The sequence below is a fragment of the Hyperoodon ampullatus genome (assembly GCF_949752795.1).
Source record: "Hyperoodon ampullatus genome assembly, chromosome: 11".
Classification (NCBI taxonomy): domain Eukaryota; kingdom Metazoa; phylum Chordata; class Mammalia; order Artiodactyla; family Ziphiidae; genus Hyperoodon; species Hyperoodon ampullatus.
Genome location: NC_136924.1, coordinates 100,359,919 through 100,377,036, shown reverse-complemented (window position 1 = coordinate 100,377,036; position 17,118 = coordinate 100,359,919). Strand labels below are relative to the sequence as shown.

The 17,118-nt window shown below is 41.5% G+C and overlaps 1 protein-coding gene across 4 annotated transcripts in view; it reads right to left on the bottom strand.

Moving 5' to 3' along the window:
- WNK1 (WNK lysine deficient protein kinase 1) overlaps nucleotides 1-17,118 on the bottom strand; it is a gene marked incomplete at both ends in the record, with an annotated part of 132,465 nt that overhangs the window by 6,803 nt on the left and 108,544 nt on the right. For 3 of the 4 annotated variants that reach the window (XM_079714880.1, XM_079714881.1, XM_079714882.1), the window contains 15 exons: nucleotides 374-568; nucleotides 2,185-2,384; nucleotides 2,968-3,614; nucleotides 4,815-4,888; nucleotides 8,356-8,416; nucleotides 8,969-9,052; nucleotides 10,667-10,750; nucleotides 11,890-13,319; nucleotides 13,839-13,958; nucleotides 14,098-14,155; nucleotides 14,356-14,529; nucleotides 14,862-14,978; nucleotides 15,375-15,537; nucleotides 15,646-15,743; nucleotides 16,432-16,710. In XM_079714880.1, the coding sequence (XP_079571006.1) occupies nucleotides 374-568; nucleotides 2,185-2,384; nucleotides 2,968-3,614; nucleotides 4,815-4,888; nucleotides 8,356-8,416; nucleotides 8,969-9,052; nucleotides 10,667-10,750; nucleotides 11,890-13,319; nucleotides 13,839-13,958; nucleotides 14,098-14,155; nucleotides 14,356-14,529; nucleotides 14,862-14,978; nucleotides 15,375-15,537; nucleotides 15,646-15,743; nucleotides 16,432-16,710 (3,784 nt within the window). The remainder of the gene's footprint in view (nucleotides 1-373; nucleotides 569-2,184; nucleotides 2,385-2,967; nucleotides 3,615-4,814; nucleotides 4,889-8,355; nucleotides 8,417-8,968; nucleotides 9,053-10,666; nucleotides 10,751-11,889; nucleotides 13,320-13,838; nucleotides 13,959-14,097; nucleotides 14,156-14,355; nucleotides 14,530-14,861; nucleotides 14,979-15,374; nucleotides 15,538-15,645; nucleotides 15,744-16,431; nucleotides 16,711-17,118) is intronic. The other variant, XM_079714883.1, reaches the window with a different exon arrangement.

The window sequence follows — 17,118 nt, the reverse complement described above, 5'->3', positions numbered from 1 at the left end:
CATTAACTTTCCGAAATGGCTATAACTCCTTAGAATGTGGTCCAGGAAATCCCAGTCTAGTATTAAAGCATAAGCTCCAAATCCCAAAGGAGCCACTCATTTCACTGAGGCTTCACAGGGCACAGATGTCACTTTTTACTGTAGCCCCTTGAGAAACCCTATTTCCACCCGATGGGAGCAGTGATCCCACCTCATCTAGCCGTCACCCACTCCCCTTACAGCCCAAAGAGCCACATGGGTCCCGTGCGGCTGGCTCCTGGTCAGCTGCTCCTCCAACCCACCTCAACAGGTTCCTCAGCAGGCTTTTGTCCCACGTATGGCAATATCTCCATTTTAATGTTCTTGGAAGATGCTGGCTGCTTTGATCTCTTACCTTGACCTGGAGCAGAAAGGCTTGGTACGGAAATGGCACCATCACTGGTGAAGGCTGAATACAGGTTGTCACTGGAGGGAGATGGCTTAAGGGGCTGTAACAGCTGATTCTGCCCCGTCTCTGGGATGTTGCCAGGAGCGGGGAGGGTCTGCTGGGGGTGCAAGACTGAAGCTGCACTCTGGCCAGACAGGTTACCTGCCAAAAGACACAGCGGCATGAGGGAACGTGCACAGCCTTCCAACCGCACCTGACAGGCACTGTTTTTCCTCCAATGTGTCCCACTGACGGATTAATAATGGGCCAAAAAGTATAGGAGATCAAAGAGCAAGGGTCTCACTGACAGGAGGGGAAGTGAGACATAGCAGGAGACTCAACAGGCAACAGGGCTACAGGACCCCATCCCTGAAGATGCTGAGCCATAGACAGCCTGGACGATTCCAAGTCTGAGCTGAGTAAGAAGACTAGCACGTGCAGTGGACATGAGAGGATTCCATTTTGCAATCTCAGCATTGCCTTTTTTACCCTCTTATAAACACTGAGTTGGATCATGATACAAATTGGTTCCAGAGACAGTCTCTGCTTAGTCTTTGCTGTACATGTGTCAGATCAAGTACAAAAGAGGTGTCGAAAATGATGTAGGGATTGGAGAGTAATGCATATTTAAAATTATTCTTAAAAGGTGGCTCTCAGGGCTTCCCTGGTGGCACAGTGGTTGAGAGTCCGCCTGCCGATGCAGGGGACACGGGTTCGTGCCCCGGTCCGGGAAGATCCCACATGCCGCAGAGCGGTGGGCCCGTGAGCCATGGCTGCTGAGCCTGCGCGTCCGGAGCCTGTGCTCCACAACGGGAGAGGCCACAACAGTGAGAGGCCCGCGTACCACAAAAAAAAAAAAAAAAAAAAGGTGGCTTTCAGTCATTAGCCAGGTGGCCTGAAATGGACTAACTTTTCTATTCCTTAGTAGCTAGTGGACTAGAAGTCCAGCAAAAAGAAGGTCAAAATTGCGATCAGAATCTGAATTAGCTTCTATTGCTTATCATCACATGTCTCCTAATGAATTGGTTCTCATGTGCTAGAGAAAAGGTTTGGGTCTCTGAAAGCTTCCAGAGAATGGAAAGCTGTTAAGTTTACAACTGCTTTCCAACATATTTATATTAGAACTGTAGAGCAAGTATGAGGTATAAACTTATTTAAGCTGCTTTTACTTTTCAACTAGTTATCTGTTAACATTACCATAATTTCACCAAAGGGTAAAAACTCGCTATCATAATAAAAAATAGGCAAACTACAATTCATTTCCAGAGATTATGATTTAACTATTTTTTTGATTATAAACACTAGCAAGTTCTTTATTCCAATATAGATAAATAAAACAAAAACTTTAGCCAAGGAAATTATCATATGACATACCCAAATACTTATATGAAACTTACATTCATCCCAGTCGTAATTATGACCAATTCATTCATTAAAAAGGAAGAATCGACCTGGACTTTACTAACAGAGAACAATGAATTTTCTCTCAACTGCCTACGAGCTTGGGGAAATGTGAGCTCCATGAGCTAGCAGGCAAAGCTAAGTGTCTTATCCTCATCAACAACTATAAACGGAGGCAATATGGATTACAAAGGAACAGGTCATGGCACTGACCTGTCTTCCATAAACTCAAAAGACGTTCTATAAATATGGGGAGTAGACAAGGCAAGGAAGCAAGCATATTAGGGAAGTCAAACGCCTTCGAAATTTAACAAATGTTCTGTAGGTTATATACACATTTGGAGACAAAAACATAAGATGGGACAGCCATGGCTGACCTGGTCCAGGGCTTTTATTCCCCAAGGAACTGCTGCGACTAGACTTGCTGCCTTTGCTTTTGGTGGGTCGCCTTCTCCTCCCTGCAAGGGGGGCAGCTGGGGGAATGATGACGGCAGGAGGAACCTTGCCCAGTTTGGTATACAAAGATTCAATTTCATGCTTCTGGCGACTCTGCAGGTCTTGAATCTCTTTAAGATGTCTATGAAAGATAACCAAGCATAACTGAAAGATAGTATAACCACCTTTGTTCAAACAAGAATGAACAACATTATTTAACCTCCATTCACGTATTTACTCACCAGTGAATCCTTCCCCCAAATGTACTGAATCTAACTGCTGTCACCTTGTGACTCTAGTGTGTCAGCTCCTCTTGCTGGCCTCCGCTACCCAAGCCAAATTCCAGCAAGCTCCTAGCCAACCACAAGTGGTTGGTGATGTGTTAGGAGAAAGAGATTTCCTGACTTGGGAGCTCTACACAGGAATACTGAACTTGTAAATCGGACCCAGTTCATCAAACGTGACCAAGAAAACCTGCTATTGTAATCTATATCCCAGTGTCATTATCAGATCCATCTGGTAGACCAATAATAGCTAAGATGAGGTTCACAACGCAAAAGAGCTACTGACGACAGTAACATGCTACGAGTAACGCCAAGGTGCTGAAGCAGCTCTGTAAGAACTACCTTCAGACAGCCAGCTCTTGTACACCCCACCCTCTAGCTCTGGGAGCCAGCTCTTCATACGGCTCTGCTGGTACCCTTTCACAGGAGAAACGCACGTACTTTTCTCGTAGCCGCCGCAGCTCTAACCTCAAGTCCTCATCTTCAATATCTGATTCATTGTCGCTGCTCATGTAAGAGGAGTTGAAGGAATGACTCAGGCCCTGGACAGGGAGGCTCTGTGAGCTCAGCTGTGGGGAGTGCGGACTCCCTGAGCCATCGTCCGCATCCCGACCGAGGAAGGCAGCCTCCAGGTCAGAGGACGGCCCGTTCAGATGTGAAGCCTCTGACAGTTCGGGCTTCTCTTTCTTTGGTATCACAGGAGGAAGGACATCATGTCCCAAATCCAGAAAAGGAGGAGATACCACTGGTCCCTCCTTCTTTGCCTCAGTAATCTCGTCTTCGGTTCTTGAAACGGAGAAACGACCGACTTTGCTTGCTGTAGTTGTCACCTGAAAACGTCCCACCTTGGTAGGCTGCCCAGTTTCTGACGTTGCTTCTGAGGCAGGAGTTTTACGGGCGCTATCCGGCATATCTGAAGAGATGCCACAGATGGCTATCCCATTGGGCTCTGGCTTCACCAGGGTACTCTCTGGACTACTGCTTGATAGCACTGAGGACTCTGAAGTACTGGATTCAAAATGAACAGACTTTACATCTTCTGACTTATTTTTACCCTCTTTCTGGGGATCATCCATTGCAACTGAAACCTGACGGAAAGAGACCAAAAATGAATCACTTTATTTCCCAGTCTGAGTAGGCTGATTGTTTACATAGCCCCTCCATCTCTGACTGTGAAAATAAACTGAATACCATTCACTGTAGAGCATGACATATCTATACTGAGATGTACAGATGAGATGTAGATTCTGAGCGGCTGGCTAAGCTAACTAAGTAAATTATTTGCTTTCATATCTCATGTTGTGCACAGGACTCAGATTACATCTTAATAAAAATATAAATAACAACAGGTCATGGAATATTGAAGGTTGCTTGTGAACAAGAAAAACTACAAACATTAAATCCAATAAATGTTAAATGCCAGCTAAGCTTCAAGAATCAGCACAACTAGCTGGTGCTAAAAGAAGGATCTAGATCGTTGTCCTAGTTCGACAATGTATTATAAATACAAACTCAGGGCGGCGACAAGCTCTGAGAACCTCAGTTTACAAATGAGAAAAATATGACCTAATACCCCAACTTCAAGTGCTATCATGAGAATAATAAGAAAGCAGGTGTGAAAACAGAAAAAGAAAAAAAAAAGATTTTCAAAGCTTGTATAGCCCTATGTACTAAGCCAGAAAATGTTCACTTGTTTCCCAACTGGGAAAATACAATTAGATGGTATTATTTGATGATGACTCAGTATTTTCACTTTGGAAATTAATCCTAAGAAAATTATCCTAAACATGGAAAATGTTTTTATATACAAAGACATTCACTGTTACTTTTCTTACTATGTTGGAAAAATTAGAAACAACCTAATGACTGACAATAGGAAAATGGTTAGATAAACCTACTACTAGATGGGAAAAAGCTACGAAGTATCAATATCATTCAGAGGAGAGCAGGGCCAATTTTAGATATACACATGCACAGAGCAAAAGGAACAGAAAGAAACACACCCCAAAAAGTGATCCCAGGGGTGGGGTGGAAGGATGGGCAGACAGTGTGACTATCTACTGTTTCTCTACTGTTCTAAATATTCTTTATTTTCTTTAATTAGCATGTATTATTTTTAAGAGGGGAAAATGATAAAGAGCTAAAAAGTGCTTTATATAAAAGAAATAGATCATCGATGGCAATTAGGTCCCAAAAGGTAGATAATAATTTTATTATATACACACTCCCCCCAAATTGGGAATCCCTTTTTTATTATATACACAATCCCCCAGCAGTGACTGTCTTACCTGAAATCGCCCCATCTTAAAAACACCAGTTCCTGAAGTGGGTGCTAGGATAGGACCTTCTGTGACTTGAGACACTGAAACAAGTACATGGAGGAGGAAAAGAACTTAAATCAGCATCCTTTTTTAGTTGGCTTCTTTTTGCTTCAGCCAGAAACACAGCAAAATGAGACTACTATCAGAAGAAGACAGTTGTTACAGGCAAGGGAGATTTCCTTACCTCCCTTTCCCTGACCCTGTCCAACAAGGGGAAACAGTTAACTGTCTGCTTTCCTACTAGACACCTTGAGTGTGAAAGACTGTATCGTTGTGAAACCCTCTACCTTCCCTTGTACACTCGCACAGAGGACATGGCACTGTTTGGAGGAATAAAAGTCACACAGCAGCAAGGCGGCTTCACGGCTTAACTCAAACATGAAGAAATACTATAAAAACTAAGGCTGGGCTTCCCTGGTGGCGCAGTAGTTGAGAGTCCGCCTGCCAATGCAGGGGACACGGGTTCGTGCCCCAGTCCGGGAAGATCCCACATGCCACGGAGTGGCTAGGCCCGTGAGCCATGGCCACTGAGCCTGCGCATCCGGAGCCTGTGCTCCGCAACGGGAGAGGCCACAACAGTGAGAGCCCCGCGTACCGCAAAAACAAACAAAAACAAAAAACAAAAACAAAAAAAAACAAACAAAAAAACTAAGGCTAACAGGAAATGACACTACAATTTCATCCTATAATTCAAAGACAGAAATAAATGAAGCGAACAATAAGATTTTACCTAGGATACTAAAGACCCATTTTTAAATGAAAACCAGCTATGGCAAACTGGTTTAGGCAACATTTAAGCAAAATCCTGGAACAGGACAGTGTAAGTGGCAGAATCACTGGTAAGTAGTTTGGAGCAACTTTAAAGCCACCGAGGTCCTCCTCTTTAGGGACAATCACTTGTTTGAGTTTCTTTCTAGAGATAATTAATATATATCAGCATTTTCTTTATTTTATACAACTAGCAGAATATTGATTTTGATATTTTCATTTAATGATGTAACTTAGAGATCTTTCCGTATCAGTCTCATTCTTTTTAATGGCTGCATAGTGTTGTAGTGTATGTATATGTTATATACATATGAAAAATGTTTAAATGTACCATATTTTATCCAGGCTTCTACTGATGGAAATTTAACTTATTCCAAACTTTTTTACTACAAAAGTGCTCTAATATGTATATTCTTATAGATCTGTGAAATAAATACCTAAAAATAGAAGTATTGGGTTGGCCAAAAAGTTCATTTAGGAACCCAAACTTTTTGGCCAACCCAACACTGAATCGCTGTCATTTAAAATGCTGACAAACATAAACTGATCTCCAAAAAGGCTGTACCAAGTCACCAGTGGCTCTTAAACTTCTGAATTTACCAAGGACAGGCGAGAAATACGATCACTTGTAGTTTTATTCTGCATTTCTGTTTCATAAAGGAAGTTAAGTATCTTCATGTCTAAGTTTCTTTTTTTTCCGTATCTTTTGATTTTTTCTTGGTCCATGCCAAATTTACAGAAATTCTTTATATTAACAAAACTAGTCCTTTTTGTGATACGAATATACAACACACACATTTCCCAGTTTTCCATTTATCTTTGGACATAACAGTACTTTTTTTCCCCATGCATAAGTTTAAAATCTATTAATGCTTCTGGGTTGGGGATTAAATGTAATAATAACATCTTTCTCTATATCAGGGAGCAGCAAACTATGATCTGTGAACCAAATTTAGCCCACTGCTTGTTTTTATAAATAAATTTTATGGGAACACAGTTAAACTCCTTCCTTTATTTATTATCTATTACTCCTTTTAGGCTACAATATGTTGGATACTTGAGTAGCTGTGACAGAGACTGTATGGACAGCAAAACCTAAAATATTCCCTTCCTGGCCTTTTACAGAACAAGTTTGTCAACCCTGCTCTAGACAGTTGGAAAAAAAAAAAGAGATTCCTTTTGTTTTCGTACAGTCCTATTTTATGACCTCATTTTCCATCTTTGTTCCATTTTGAATTTACTTTGGCCTAGGCTAGTGATCTATCTTTACTTTTTTCCAAATGGCTGTCCAGTTGTCCCAAACCATTTACTGAAATATCCCCTTTTCTCAATGATTTGAAAGGCCACCTTTTTCATTTTCTACATTCCATTTTAGTTTGTCCATTTCTAATCTGTTCCACTGATTTTCAAGTCACTTCTTTTAAAATGAGAGCCAATTCAGATTGTGACTGCCTTGAAAATAATTTACTTTAGAAAGGTTTTAAGTGAAATTTAGCACTTAAGGAAGACAGGAAGAAGTAAGAGCATTCAGGTAATCTTATTAATAGTTGCACAGGGAATTACATTTATGTCAAGTGGTGTTGAGGAGAATGGATATAATAAAAGGGGAAATTATTATTAAGCATGTGCTATATAAAATTACATTAAGCATATCTCATTCAATTATTTTCACTTTTGATTATAAATGATTCTGAAGGAAAAGGCAACAAAAAATAAGTGTTATATTTCCCAGGTTCTGTGGGACTGATGGTGAAGAGATTTACAACAAAACTTCACAGCACTAGTCGTTGATAATGAACTTAGGACTAAGCACATGGTGATAGAAGTTCTAAGAAAACATTGAAGTTCTTGGTATGGACAATTTTTACAAAATTAAGTTGGAAATGTGCCTTTTTAAAAAAGAGATATTTATGGACAGACCAATTCTAGAGACTCCAGAAATAGATAAAAATGTTTGGGGGCTTCCCTGGTGGCACAGTGGTTAAGAATCCGCCTGCCAATGCAGGGGACACGGGTTCGAGCCCTGGTCTGTGAAGATCCCACATGCTGTGGAGCAACCAAGCCCATGCGCCATAACTACTGAAGCCTGTGCTCTAGAGCCCACGAGCCACAACTACTGAGACTGTGTGCCACAACTACTGAAGCCCGCACACCTAGAGCCCATGCTCTGCAACAGGAGAAGCCACCGCAATGAGAAGCCCGCGCACCACAACAAAGAGTAGCCCCTGCTCACCGCAACTAGAAAGCCCACGCACAACAATGAAGACACAACACAGCCAAAAAAATAAAATAATAATGTTTAAACTGATGATTTGAAATCTTGCATTTGTATTTCTACCATCCATGCTGTTCAAACTTATCTATATTTCTATACATCTCAAAAGCCAAGAGGTGGCCAATACATTAACTTTTATAAATATGCTTGAATTTCCTTGTATCTCTTACCAAGGATTTGGCTGAGCTAATAATAACAAAGGGTCTTATGCCAAGAAACTATCATTACTCCCTGGCATGCTACCCCTCAAAAAAAAAAAGTAAAAAATTCACAACTTTGCTGATATTACATGCTCTCAATATTAGTATCAATGCTCCTCAATCATGAAATACATTAAAATGTTGTTCAACACAGTCTCAAGTACACCTACGAACTCTCGAGAACGTGTCTTTGAAATAGTAACCTCTACTATCAATTACAGGAAGGTTGGAAGTGGGAATACAGAGGAAGAAAGGTGCTTCTCACCATCCTTCTGAAGCTGGGCTCCTGCTTCCACAACTGCTGTTGGAGCCACCACGGACACGGGCTGCAAACACACACAGATACACAACATCTTTAGCATCAGTGACTTAAAAAGAGTGACTTTATAACCTAAAAATAAGTCTGATGTAAAGACAGACAGGCATTTTAGAGATTTTTAAAAGAAATTTTGAGTCTTAACCTTTCCAAACTGCTTTCTTAGTTTTTCTCATGGAATGCTCAGAAGTATAACTTGGATATTAATAGAAAAAGTAGTTTTACTCAGAACATTATCGTGTCACAAGCCTAAAAGGAAGAAGTTAAGACTTCGAACTTAAAGTATAGCCTCCTCCAAAGCATAAACACAAAGTCCATAGAACTGATCTGTGGTATGATTCTAACCACAGGTAAGACAAGAAAAGTGTCTCCCAAATCAAATTTTTTCCATAGTTACACTACTGGGTCAGTGTTACTCTTTCATTCATCGTCTCATTTCTGTCGACTGGAACAAGCAAAGACTCTGATTAGGCGTTAAAGGTATTAATAATGGTCTAGGTTACAGCTTATATTCCAGGAATATAATATATTAGGGTTGCGGGGCGATTTTATCAGAACTCACACCAACTGCAGACGTCAGCACAACGGTCTCTGGACTGAGCGTTCTTCTCAGCTGAGCATCCAGATCTCCCAGGGGCTGCTGGGGCTGAAGGACACAACACAGTGAGCACAGCCTCAGGCACAGCCAGAGCCGGCTTACACAGGACACACTGCTTCCTGCGTCAGGGCCACACAACATAACATGCGTCTGCTCACTCAACATGAAACTCAATATCCTAAGTTCAACTTAGCTGTACTGCTTAAATCAATTACCAAGCTCTCAAAATTTTACTGTCAAGTTCTCAAGCCACAGAAAAACTCAGTTACATTTATGTTTTTATAGTTTTGAAGTCTTCTTTCTTACCTTCTATGTTTGATGTTACTTAGAGATAGAAAAGTTAACTATTTGTCCTCTTCTTAAAAATATATTCTGAAACATGTATCAAGATTGGTTGGTAGATTAACTGTACTGTTCCCTATTTTCTTTTTCAGTTGGGTACATCTTTCTGAGAGCCTGTCCTTATGAATAAAAGATGGCATTAACATACTCTGTCACTATCTTGGCTTCTATCAACCTATGCCTCTCCAGCCTTCATCTATGCTTCTCCCTCTATATGCAGCACCATCCACTTATCCTTACCCACTACGTATCTAATTTGCAGTTTCTCATCACATTTTGGGCCCTCTTAGGAACTGGAATACATGTTTTTAATGAGAAAATAGGTTCAAGACTTTCACAATGCATTTTTTTTCTCAAAATTTAGCAGCCTATGGAATCGGTTCTCTATTGTAGTTATTACTTTATTATGGCAAGTTCCTTAAATTATGTTTTACTGTACATCTGGGATTAAAGAAGTAGGATAAATTCAGACTTCAAGTTAGCAATTTACCATGTTTTTCTTGTATCTTATTCTAAAATAAAATCCTAATTTATTTTCAATGTTTACTAGCTTGTCCCATGTCAGAAGTTTTTTCATAGCTACAATGGGATCATACCAAGTACTTTATTTATGGGAATTCAACTAATGTGTAGGGTGGGGGGTAGGGTGGGAAAGGGAAATAATAATTTAAATAGTGCAGGCAATTCTGACCCGTAGTGAGCAGAACTGAGTGTGAGATGGGACTCTCACATTCACGTCACCGGTCTCAGTTCTTCTTGGAGCAGTCTCATGTTAGCTGAGCTGTGTGGTTTTTGTATTTTAAGCTATAATACCTGTTTTTTATAAACATGACCCTTACACCCAATTACTTCATTCGGTGGTCACTGAAAAAAAATGTCAAACATTCAAGAAAAAACAGGTTGTACTGAACTCACAGAAAAAGGGCGCTACCAGTTATCAGGGTGGTACCCTTTCCTCAGGAACTTTCACAGTTAATTTTGATGACATATAATTTTTCACTTCCACAATGGTCTAATCTTTCACTGTTCTACAAAAGTATGAATGACAGAGGAATTATATTTCTTTTGGCAAACTGTCATGTTTGCTATTTTCTTTTTTCGTTAAGATATGAAAAAATATTAATATCAAATGATTTTTAGATGATTTGCTTCTTACTTTAAGTAGGGCCTGTATCATCAGCTATGGTGTTTTAAAAGAAAGTTTTTACTAAGTCAAAATCAAATAGGAGCCAGAAGGCAAGATCATGCAATGGAGAATTTAAATAAGCTTTGTGAAAGAAAGGAGAGGCACAAAAAGAAATCTGCCAAGTCTTAGGGCACCTGCGTTAGTGAAGGTCCTGGAAAAGGTGGCAGCTGCTCGCTGGGTGGAGTACCAGCTGGAAGTTCAGTACCCACTGGCAGCACCTACAGACACGAAGGGAAATTCAAGTCCATGAGACACTAAGAGTAAAGACTGCACACTGGAGAGCAAACCAACTAATTCAAATGCAGAAGCATAAGAATAAAATGTATCTAGTTAAGGCAAGCTTGTCACCTGGGTTACGCTCTGGTATCTACCTTAAATAAAGGACATTATAACCATGATACCCATTACAGGGGTTACTATGACATACCAATAAACTAACAGAAAAGTTTAGTAAAAGGCTATCCCTAGTGAAAGTAGAGAGAACAAAGGCTGTTTAGACACAAGAGGCACAGTCCAGATACTCCTGAGCCTCTTATTTGGTAGAGTATTATCAGGCTTTCCTGGGAAAACAAAACAGTTCAGAAATAACCATGGGGCAGGTCTGATAACGAAAGGCATCAGAAATCTAATACTATCAAGTAATCTGTATTTTGTCTGAGTGAAGCCTCTATATTACCCTGCTGTAAAAAGAGTCCCACATCAATGGCAATGCAGAAAGATGGGCGAAGCATACAATACAGTAGGAGAAACACAGCCTTGTTATTTGGAGAAGATGAGAGACTGAATATGGCAGAATGAGAGGAAGCCACCATAGCAGAACCAGAAAACACATTCTAGTTATTTTATCCCTAGCATTAGATTAATTTCTCCTCCACCACATCAAAGTCATCACCAACTTCCAACGTTTTATAAACCTCAAATTGTACATCTATGGAATCTGAGCAAGGCAGAAAATTTGCTTCATTCTCATGGAAACAAAAACTGTGAACTGTTGTTACTATGTACAATCGCCAGCAGAAACATTCAGCTCCCTTTTGGGACACGGATTTCTTCAGTCTGTACCAATTCAGAAATAATGCCTGTATTTTACCTAACTGTTATACACTCTTAGAAAATCTTACAACATAATTAACCCCCAATCCTGCCATATTTCATAAAAAAAAAAACAACCCTCATGTTCATGTACATACATCCTAAAATCACCTTCAATCAATTTATTTAATAAATACCGAGTACCTACCACAAGCTAGGCATCTTTATAACTATACTGCAAGGCTGTATTGTAAAAAGTGTACTTTTGGGGGAGGGGGAGAAGAGTGATCATATTTTTCAAACTATTTCAAAACGAGAAGCTTACTGGAGGCTTAGTTAAAGGTGGCTTTGGTGCAGCAGTTCCAGGTTTCACTCCTGGTACAGTGCTGACTGGGGTGGAAACTTGCCCAGGAGTGACCGCTGGTATAACTGACGAACCAGTTGTTCCTAAGGGCAAACTGGTTGGTGGTAAGCAAGTACTTGTAGTGGAAGTCATGAGTTTGCTTGGTGCAACAGCAGTGGTTGGGAGGCCTGGTGTGACAGCGGTCTCCATGACGAATGACGTGTCCAGCGAGACAGAAGCATGCTGAACTCCAGATGAGCTGTGCTCACTAAAGAGAGACCGCAGTTTTTCCTCTAAAGTCTTTATGTCATCAATCCCAGGAGCTTTGGGTTGAGTATCAGCATCTATTTCAGGACAGTGAGTATGGGGCTGGTTGGGAAGCAAAGCTGGTTGAGGTTGACTATGAATTAGTGTCTGCTGTACAGCAGGCACATTGGCAACAGGTTGTACCAAAGGTGGGATACTAGCTACTTGGGGTAGTAAAGGTGTGGAAGTAGGTCCTGCCTGGGAAAGGACAGGAGTAGAAGCCACAGCTGATGGGATGACCAAAGGATGAGCCACACCAGGCTGAGAAACAGCACTAGATACCCCTGCTCCCAGGGAGGGAGAGGCAGATGACGTGGGGAGGGACAAAGCCAATCCGGTCATGCTGCTGTGAGATACCTTATCCAGTGCGTGCGCACTAACCACTACAGTCTCAGCTCGAGTAAGAGCAGAGGTGCTGCTGCTGAGGGGAAGGGACGGCTGTGCAGCTAGACTCGGGACTGGAGCGGTGGCCGACACGGATGTGAGCGTGGCTGCCCCAGCCATGCTGCCCACTACCTGCTGCGACGACACAGGTGAAGGCTTAGCGCCTGGGGCAGCAGCACTGCTCACTGCAGAGGCTGCCGTCACTGAGACTGGTACAGAGGGGAACGTGCCTGTACTGGAAACAACGCTCCCAGGTGTGGGAGCCTGAACTGACTGGGATGTCGCTGACACTGAGACAACTGCAGGCACTGAGATGCTTGGCATCACACTGGAAAGTACCGGAGATTCAGATGCAGGTGGTACAGGGAGACCACTGGAGGGCATTACACCTGTGCAGGTGGCAACTCCAGCAATGCCCTTTTCAGTGGGCACTGCCACCTCAGACTGAACGGCTGATGTGGAAGCGTCACTAAGAGGGAAGCCCGTGGCAGGGGCTGCCGCTGAGGGTACGGCTGCCGCTGTGGCTGGAGCTCCAGCAGGGCTGATCACGGAAGGGGGCACTGCTGGGAACGCTGGCCCCGTTGGACGGAAGTTGGCAGGTGCTGTGCTCGGCCCCTCTGCCATTTGCCCACGTCTAAGTTCAGAAAAGGCCTGCTGTAGACTAAGGGATGAAGCAGAGTGAGACAAGCTCATTCCAGCGCCAGCAGATGTAGAAGCAGCAACTGCAAAGGAAAATAAAAACTCAGAATCAGTTCTTTTTAAAGAGGTGGGTTCAAAAGACTGTCTGAACAATCTACTTTTGGGATTCCCAGCAATGCCACATACCAACAAGGTATAAAACCTCCCCCAAGGACATGATAGGCTCTAAAACGGCTAAGTGATATAGCAGTTCCAGCAAAAGAAATGATCTTGTATGAATATCTATTTCTGAAAAAACACGGAGTAACCTCAAACGATATACAGCAGCGCTAAATGGAGATACAAACACACAGTGCTGAATCTACACAGTATCAATCACACGGGCTGTATCTAGTATGGCCACCCTTCTGTGCCCTTTTGCTCAAATCCTCTCTATTCATCACCTATTTCCCGGTCTCCAAATGTTTATCTGTTGGTCAGTCTCAATTTTCTACTGTTCTTTACTGTCTATGTCATCACTTGAACTACTGCTTGATGACCAAGCTTCCAATAAAGGAGAGACACAGGATTTATATATGTATGTGGTAGAAGCAATTTCTTACCTGTATCTGATACTTCACTGAAAATTTTTGATTCTCGTAATCGACTTTCTGGCACAGGACTTACTATAAACCGTCTTCCAGCAGAATGAACAACTTGAGTTAAAGAACTGGTAGGAAGGCCTGCTTAAAAAGAAACAAACCATTTAATTGCATTATTATTATATACATTGTCACTCACACAAAGCTTCAAGATTCCATTATTAGCACAAAACTTCTTAGGTCAAAGGTAAGAACAAACAGTGGAAAGAAAAAAATTCACCTATTTGCTGTGGCATGGAAGATGCAGGCATTGGTTGTTTGAACTCTCCTTCCAATTTCTACAACAAACAAAAGTGATTAAATTCATTCTCTCACTCAATCTTAATGAGCAGGCAAAGCAAATCACCACATGCAAAAAGAACATAAATGTTGATAATCTCAGTTACAGGTGTAATGTGGTACCGCTGGACATCGTGCAAGGCAAATTTAGCAAATATTTAACATAAACGAAGCTTCACTACGGGAACAGTGAACCTACTTGAGAGCCTGCAAAGCCATAGTCATCCTTTCCCTGGAGACTCTCCAATCCCTGGTCACCCTCTGGCTCCACACTGACGTCCTCACTGAGCATTTCATCAGCTTTTTCAATAATATCCCGCACTTGTTCCACAAATGCCTCTCTCTCCATTGCCAGAATAAAGTCATTGTTCACCTGTAAAAGAAATGTGACATTAGCTTAATTAATAGTGTTTCCCAAGCTTTAGGTCATTCAATCACCACTTTCATGACTTCTGTCCTATCTGCATACCACCTGTATTATTATTTAGTTAATATTTAATATGTAAGTTAGTTCTTCAATACCTAGTTAGACATGCCCTACACAAAAGCACCTCTAAATCACAGGTTTGGTGTGGTAGTTATATTCACATTGAAATAAATATTTAACTGTCAAAATAGTTTACAAAATATTGCATATGTGCCTAGCGCAGTGGATATGAAGATAAAGTATGAAGGAAAAATTTGGAACTCCAAAAACAGACATACCATAATTGTTGCTATCTCCTCAGGGTTGTCACCATCTAAATCAAATTTGAATGTAACCATTTTCCGATTGTGAGTCTCTAACTGACATTCTACTACCCGGTCTCCTTTATTTGAAACCTGAAAAGAAAAAAGAAAAAAGAAAAGGTACTTCATATCTCAGAAGAACAATGCTCAGATCTGTTACTGAATGTGACAAAGTAACATAGGTTAACTTAAGCCGAATGTTACCACTATTCCTTGAAGCACTGCTACTTTGCCTCTTAAACTAGGAGTAAGAAAACCTTAAGAAAATATCAGCCTTTCAGCTACTTACACATCTTCCACTGAAGGGTCTGGTAAGAATGTAAGATCTTTGTTTTACAAATAAAAACTATTTTTTTTTTAGAAATATGCAATTTAACAATATCATTTGGGTGATACAAGATCCTAAACTTTCATCAATACACCCAAGCCTTAGAAGTATTTAAATGGTATGAACTAACTATATGAAACCCAGAAGTCAGCAATACTTACATTCAAAATTCTCAATTTTGGGCGTGAAGTCTTTTCGTGACGAGAGCGACTTCTCACGGACTTTCGGTAATGCCGTTTGGCAGCTCTCCCTTCATGCCTCCCGCTGGACGATGGGGCATTCTCATTGCCGTCGCTCATACCTGAGGCTACATCTGAATGTGCACTTCGGGAAAAAAAGTTCAGTCTATGATGAGATTTAAAGGTGAGACATTTTAAAGTTTCCTACCATCCTATCTACCAGTCAAGAAAGGAGAACTGGACTGTCACATACCTGTCTACGGAAGAGACCAATGTAGCAGGCTGGGTAGGTTGTGGCTGAGCCACTGGCACTGGCTCTGGAGGAGCCACCTGAGAGGCGCCCTGAGTGATCTGTAAACAGAAAGGATACTTCACACTCTGGCAGTAATATACTTGATTTATTGTCGACCATCCCCAAGAAGCCACTCGTCTTTTCCTTATCCCTCCTCTAAGTCCTAGAAGCACTACATTTACTAGTAATTCTTAATATTCAGCATCTACAGACAGTCATCTTAAAATTGCAAAGGAAATTTCTAAAGCTAGTCTCTGGTATAGACTGCACAGTGTGTCATCAGCAAAAACAGCTTCTAGGTAGTGAGAAACTACAACCTGCCGTGCAGCCAGCATCTCACCAGAATGTGCAACAGGGCAGGCAGAGCAAAGTGCAAAGACAGCTCAGAGCTTTCTCCAAGAGGGGCAAAAATGATCACCGGGAGCACAGCAGGGTCAGGTATTCTGGTGACTCTGCCAATGGCAGGAGTTTGTAAAAGGCTAAGAACAGCGGCTGAAGGGACAGCTAGAGAAGTGACGTGCTAGTAGGGCTATCTCCTCCAAGGCACACTCACTTCCCAACAGAGCAACCAGTGGCAACAAGGCCCCACACTGGCATTTCACTCGGCTGCAAGAAGAAGTCATTCAGAAGTTAGTTTGCGATAGTTTCCAAGTGCATTCTGAACCAGGGGAACCTATGTTTCTCCTTTGTCATTTTTATCCCATTATACATATAGTTTAGACATAAACATGCAGGAATTCCATTTACCTCCAGAGCTGCTTGCTGGGAGGATGTAGTGGGGGCTTGTGCTAAACTCACTGCTGGCTGGGACACTTGAACCTGTCCTCCTATACTGCCCACAGGAACCAAAAGGCTTGATTCCACATAAGGCTGCACCACTGTAGGAAAGTAACCTGGTGCAGCCAGTGCTTCTGCCGGCATGGGAGGGGACAGGACTGTAGAAGGAATGCACACAGAAGCCACGCTGGAAGAGGGAGCAAGATTTGAGTCTCCTGGGTACTGTGGTGGCAGTCGAGGTGGGAAGCCCTGTGACAGAAACGAGGAAGGGGAATTAGTGCAGGTTGGGTCATCAAATGAGCAAAACAGCAAGACAAGCAAGAAAAAAAAAAAGAAAAAAAAAAAAAAAAGGGAACATAGCGAAGAAAAGTAGCCTGATCTCTTTCTAATATAATTTAAAGAAGATTCTTGAAATGAAATGGTTAACTGATTTCAATTTAGGGGACGGGACTGTACACAACTATACTTTTAAGTTGCTATTTTTTTCCCTCCTGGAGACTATTTAAATAGGAGGAATAGACATAATTCCTTCTAGAAAATACCTACTTTCTACCCAATCAAACAGGAGAATGCAAAAACTCTTCAAGGTATCAGTCATTCCAGTCATATAATGACTTGCTAATATTCTAAATCTAAACCCTGAAGCTTTTTACTGAT